The sequence below is a fragment of the Danio aesculapii genome, chromosome 9 (genome assembly GCF_903798145.1).
Source record: "Danio aesculapii chromosome 9, fDanAes4.1, whole genome shotgun sequence".
Lineage (NCBI taxonomy): Eukaryota > Metazoa > Chordata > Actinopteri > Cypriniformes > Danionidae > Danio > Danio aesculapii.
In genome coordinates this window covers 42,348,290-42,354,289 of record NC_079443.1, presented here as the reverse complement: position 1 = coordinate 42,354,289, position 6,000 = coordinate 42,348,290, and the positions used below count along the sequence as shown (strand labels likewise).

General features: G+C 35.1%; 1 protein-coding gene across 3 annotated transcripts in view; it reads right to left on the bottom strand.

The window, feature by feature from the left end:
• Positions 1-615: 615 nt before the first annotated feature.
• Positions 616-6,000, bottom strand: part of stat4 (signal transducer and activator of transcription 4) — a 42,802-nt gene continuing 37,417 nt past the window's right edge. For 2 of the 3 annotated variants that reach the window (XM_056465745.1, XM_056465746.1), the window contains exons 21-24: positions 4,140-4,331; positions 2,828-2,870; positions 2,604-2,706; positions 616-1,019 (exon numbers count right to left, since the gene is read on the bottom strand). In XM_056465745.1, coding sequence (XP_056321720.1) covers positions 1,005-1,019; positions 2,604-2,706; positions 2,828-2,870; positions 4,140-4,331 — 353 coding nt within the window. In that variant the 3' untranslated portion in view covers positions 616-1,004. The remainder of the gene's footprint in view (positions 1,020-2,603; positions 2,707-2,827; positions 2,871-4,139; positions 4,332-6,000) is intronic. The other variant, XM_056465747.1, reaches the window with a different exon arrangement.

The following is a 6,000-nucleotide window of genomic DNA, read 5'->3' as shown; positions in this document are numbered from 1 at the left end:
AAATAAGGGACTAAGCTGAAGGAAAATGAATGAACATCAGTACTTTTTTCATGTGGTCGGTCACATAACATGAAAACTGCTGGTTTGAAGTAAAATATTTTGAGAAAATCTAATGCATTAATTCTTTTGAAGGGTGTTCGTTTTTACTTGAAGGCAGGTTAACCATATTTTTTTACTTAATTCAATCTTAAAATGAACTTTAAATGTACATTTTTTCGCAATGTGTCTTGTTTTGAATGTAGGTTTAACTTTTTTCAGTATATAACGCTTAGCAGGGAACTAAACATGAAACATAACCTGCTCCAGATCAGGTTATGTTCAGAACATTACCTTACTGAAGTTACCTCAGTTTTTAGAACTGAAAGCTGAGGTTATGCACTTTCATATCCTGATTTATCCCAGTATGTCACATAACCTGCTTCCTGGAATAGCCACGAGTATAATACCAACATATTTGATACTTACTAAACTCCATTTCTATGCTGGATAAGTTGGCGGTTCATTCCACTGTGGCGACCCCAGATTAATAAAGGGACTAAGCTGAAAAGAAAATGAATGAATGAATGAATGAATAAACTCCATTTCTACTACGGTTTCAACTAACAACACCAGAGAGAAACCTTAAAATTCTTTATTTAAAAAAATACAACAGAAACAACAAGCGTGTCATAATATATACATAAACAGTTAAATTTAGTATAATCTTAAACCAGATTAATGTTTGAATAAATCTAAATTTACAGAACTCCTCAGCCTATACAGACAATGGTTTATCACCAACCAAATTTGGATCAGGATTTGATCTAGAATGACGACACATGTATAACATACATATATAACAGTTATTGTGTTGAATATACACTCTCTTTTAGAACAATTATGCATTACAGTGATGTATAAAAAAAGTAAAAAATGGCAAAGAGAACCATGCAGAATAAAGAGATGGAAGGAATTAAACCACATCAAAATTCTTGGATCCAACTGAATTGCGGTCTTTGCCTTTTTTATGGTGAACTCATCTGCAACGTAAACAAGAACACACTGTCAGGTCATGTCCTCTATCTGCTTAATTAATAAAACTTGATCAAAGGGATGGTTCACCCAAAAATGAAAATTTCCTCCACTTGTTCCAAATCAGTTTAAGTTTCTGTCGTCAGAATCACAAGAGAGATATTTTGAAGAATGTTGAACAGCCATTCACTTCCATAGTATTTTTTGTTCTTACTATAGATGTCAATGGATTTTGCATTCTTCAGTATATCTTGTTTTGTATCAACAGAATTAAAAATAAGTTCTATCATCTGAGTGTGAATGAATGTTCACTTTTAAGTGCACCGTCACTTGGTCTCCAATTGCTATTCGTCAAAGATGAAGCTTTTCTGAGCCAGTATTAAATAAATGACTATTGTTTTCACCATGATTTGCAGAAGACACCCACTAAAATGTCATTCAGTCTAACGTTTTATGTGCAGAAATACACAGGGGGAAATAAGTATTAAAGACGTCATGTTTTTTTCCTGGGATTAATATTTCTAAAGAAGATGCTGACATGGAATTGAACCAGATTTTGGTAAAAATCCAAACAATACACATATAAAAATAAAACAAAAACCAAAACAAATATGAAAAATCAGTTATGTGTAATAACAATGAAATGACACAAGGAGAAAGTACTGAACTACTGAAATGTATTGAATACTTTAAATTTTAGGCTTTTTTGTTGAAGGCAGCTTAAATACGCCTCTCATATGGAGAATGAAGTCACATGAATTGCTCAGGTGTGAGCTTTTCACAGACTTCAACAGAGTGTACAAATCTTGATGGTTCTGTCGGTCTCGTCTATCAAATCTGATCTTTATTTTGTATTTTATATTAGATTCAGCTCAGGTGATTGGCTGGGCCATTCTACAGCTTGATTTTCTTTCTCTGAAAGCATTTGAGAGTTTCCTTGGCTGTGTTTTGGATCATTGTCTTGCTGAAATGTCCACTCTGGTTTCATCTTCATCATCTGCTAATGTAGACGTTGGACTGCAGCAGATGATATTCATTTACACAGAGGAAGGGAAGCAGTTGCTGAAGCACGTCTAAGGGATTTCAGCTACTGTCTGGGCTTTCACTGCCTTTCTACAGCTCCCTTTCTTCATGTGTTCAATACTTTCTCCTGGGGTCATTTCCGTTTATTACACATAACTTCATTTGTCAACTAATTCGATTAGTTTTCTTTGCTTATATGGATTTCTTTGGTTGTTACCAACATCTAGTGAAAATTTCAACTCAACGGCACATTTAAAAATATGTTTTCTGAGAAAAATGGTGACGTTCTCAATAGTTATTTCTCCCACTGTACATCTTGTAAGGAAAATTTAGAAAAAGAATCATCTGAAGAATAATCTGTTACAATAAATTGCGCAGGAAGCTTATTTCACTCATATTTTGACATTTAATTTTCACAAAAGTTATTTAGACATTAAAGTAAGTAGACCCCTTTACTACATATAAAATCAGTTTTATAAATTTGATTAAACTGGATATTTTGACTCACAAATCATCATCATCATCATCATCATAGAAAGCTGTGAAATATGTTAAAAAATATTATTTACAGCGCTCTCAAACTCGAAGGGACTGAGGTGCTGGGTAATGATTTCAAACATTCCAGGAGACATTGGAGGCTCAGGAGAGGAACACAAATGTTGTGCTGGAACACTGAGATTGAGAAAATCCCCCCCCAAAAAATCATCAGAATCATTTCATGCAAACATGCAACACTTGTATCAACAAATCATAACACTGCATATTAATTTGAAAGGAATGAAGATGCTCATACCGATGGGAAATTGGAACTAAATGTGTCGGAATGTAAGGACAAACTGTAAAAGAACAACAAAGCAGAGAAATGGTTTAATGTCAGCCTTAGAATGGTCAATCAAATATAAAATGAGATGATTAAAATGAATGTTTTTTAACTTTTCCGTCTAAATACAGTAAAAATATGTAACTTTGTATTACTAAATATAGTACGTTACAGTGGCTGAGAGAGCTTAATGTGCTGCAATTTAAGAAAACACCAGCAAATTACAAAAAACTCCAGCAGATTAAGAAAAGATCTTCATTGGTTTGACAGCAAGCGTAATGCAAATTCTCACAGTGCAAACCAATTACACCTGCAGGGTGTCTCCACGATGGACGCCCAGCGTTCTCCTGCCTCCAGCACCTAGACTGCAGCTCTCCACAAAAAGTTTGACCAGACGAAAAATGTTCATGCCTAACTGAGCCTGGTTTCTCTCAAGGTTTTTTCCTTCACTTTCGCCAATTGGAGAAGTTTTGTTCCTCACCGCTGTCGGCCGCTGAAGTAAACTAAACTTCTGAAAACTGGACTGACACAGTTTCAATTTACTAGAACTTCTATGTTAAGCTGCTTTGACACAATCTACATTGTAAAAGCGCTATAGAAATAAAGGTGAATTGAATTGAATTGAAATTAAGGAAACGCTCTGCAAATTCTCACAACACATGCAAATAGCACAGAACGCAATGCAACGGGACCCAAAAACGTGACGGAACTGGCTGGGATTTGCTTATTGAGCTGTGATCTTTAACGCCCAATTCACACGAGGCTTCAGCGTCAACACTTGATGGAGGGTGTGTCTGAAGTTCTGGCTGATGCGATCGTCATAGCAGTGTCAGCCAATGAAATTAATCCGCAATCGGCTACTGTCTAAGCTGGGGTATTTGCATAAAGCGATCTGATTGGCTGGTTGGTGCTTGTAGTTGAAAAACTCCCAAATTTTGCAGCGAGGAAAGCTTGACGTCACCCATTTGAAGTGAATGGGAAGCATTGATGCTGAAGCCCTGTGAGAATGGGGAATGGTGAGGTTTTTTGTTTATGATTACACAATTCCCTTGTCTTTTGTATATTATTAGCCTAAATAAGCATAATCTAAATAGCCGGGTTCATCACATTTTTGCTGTCAAAGTGATGAAGATCTGTATTTGCTGGTATTTTATTTAATTGCATGTATTTTCTTAAATTGCATCATGTTAAGCTCTCTTGGCCACTGTAGTAAGTCATTGAATGAGATTTCTCACAATATATGGGAGAAATATTATATTCCAGATAGAGTTTACGGACGTCTAACCTTTGTTCTGCTGGCTATTGTAATGTTTCCCAAAAGCCTCGTCCTTCGGGATGTCTGGATAAAGGAAGTTTAGGGGATTCTCTGGAACGACACCGTCTGCAATGACCTTATAGTCACGGATTATGTCAGCGATGGGCAAAGCGTTGAGGCGGTTTTTCGTGTATGGCTCGACAGAGATGAACTTTGGATCTCCTGTAGGCATAAAACAGGCTTATTTAAATGAGTACAAGTATTTTGAAAATGAATATTTGTATCTATTTCTCAGTGAATATAGACTTTATATTTTGGTGCATTTAAACAAAACATTTTATCGAACCATTATATTCATTAAAATATGAGTGTGGTCACCTAACATCTTTAGGAATAGAAACATAATGCATTCAGGGGTTCTGCAGTCAAGACTAAATGAAAGGGTTTTCTCGACTGTTCTGGTTTTGTTTTGTTTCCGGTTGTTTGTTTCCTAGTGGAAAAGATTTGTACTTGCCCCTTAAAAAAATAATAATGATTTATTTTTTAGCCACATATTTTAAACCATGTGCCAAAACAAGCAACCCCTAATTGTATGCGTATGTGTTTTTGAAAAGCTTTAAAAACTATAATAAACTAAATGTATGTACAGCAGTCTGTCCAGGTCAGTGTGCTCACCAAATATGATCAATGTTCCATATATTGAGAACGTTTAAACAAATGTCATTGCAAGGAAAATAACTAAACAATATTGGTAAATAGAGTCATAAATAGAAATTTGTTAAAAGTTTTACTGAGATGGTTTGTTGGTGACTATATGGGTGTCAGCCCGATTGGTTAGCTTTACAATAATATTCTTTAAAGGTGCAGTATGTAAGTTTGACACCCAGTGGTTGAACTAGGTATCGCACTCCTCATTAAAAAACACACGCAGGCACAGGTTGCCAGATTGACGACACCAACAGAAGTGTGCCTGACTATCAAGGCTAAACGGTGATTTAAGGCTGATTTAAGTCGTGTTCTAAATAAAAGCAATAGCACGCAAAAGAAGGAATATTTTGCATATAGTTTTGTCCTAACCAACACCTATTTTAGATACAGCTTCGCTTTCTTGCATTTGACAATGTTAACCTCAGGTACACCTCATGTGGTTTATTCAGTGTTAATGGTTAACAATGTTTGAATGCCATTTTACATGACATTTATTGCCATACTACTGAAAGCAGCAGCAGATAGTTTACCTCAGATCTTGAAAATAAAATAAACGTTTGAAATTTAACTTTAGAACTGTGACTAAAACCAACTGTGCAAACCAACACATATCAGTAATTCACCATGTACATTTAATAATGTTAAAGAGGTTTATTATATATTAATTAGATTATAAACCTTACCATTTCGTTGGTATGCAGTAAGTGCACTATTCTGTGCTTCTGAATGGCTGTAATTAAATTTCTGTCGTGTTTCGTCTGGTGCAAACAGCCAAATTACTTATCAATACAAATCTTGGGTTAGGGTTATGGGTGCTGACATAGAATTGGCTGAACTGGCAGTGGGGGGTTTAAAGGGACCAAAACAAAGATGCCGTTCCAGCATGTATTGCATATTTTCAAAGCAGAATATCTGACTTCACTTAAACAAGAATCTTCACTTGTTTCTTAAATATCTGCAAACATATTAAGGTATTTTTATGTTTAAGAAGAGTCAAAAACTGACATACAGCACCTTTAAGACATACAATACTATCGTTCAGTGAATTTAAGACCTTTTAAGGCCTTGTTTTTGAAACACCCCGCAGACACCCTGATAATAAGAATGCAAAAATAAATTGTATATTTTTTATGGTATTCTTAATTTTTCCTCATCAAATTTTATTTAATATTTTGTTATTTAA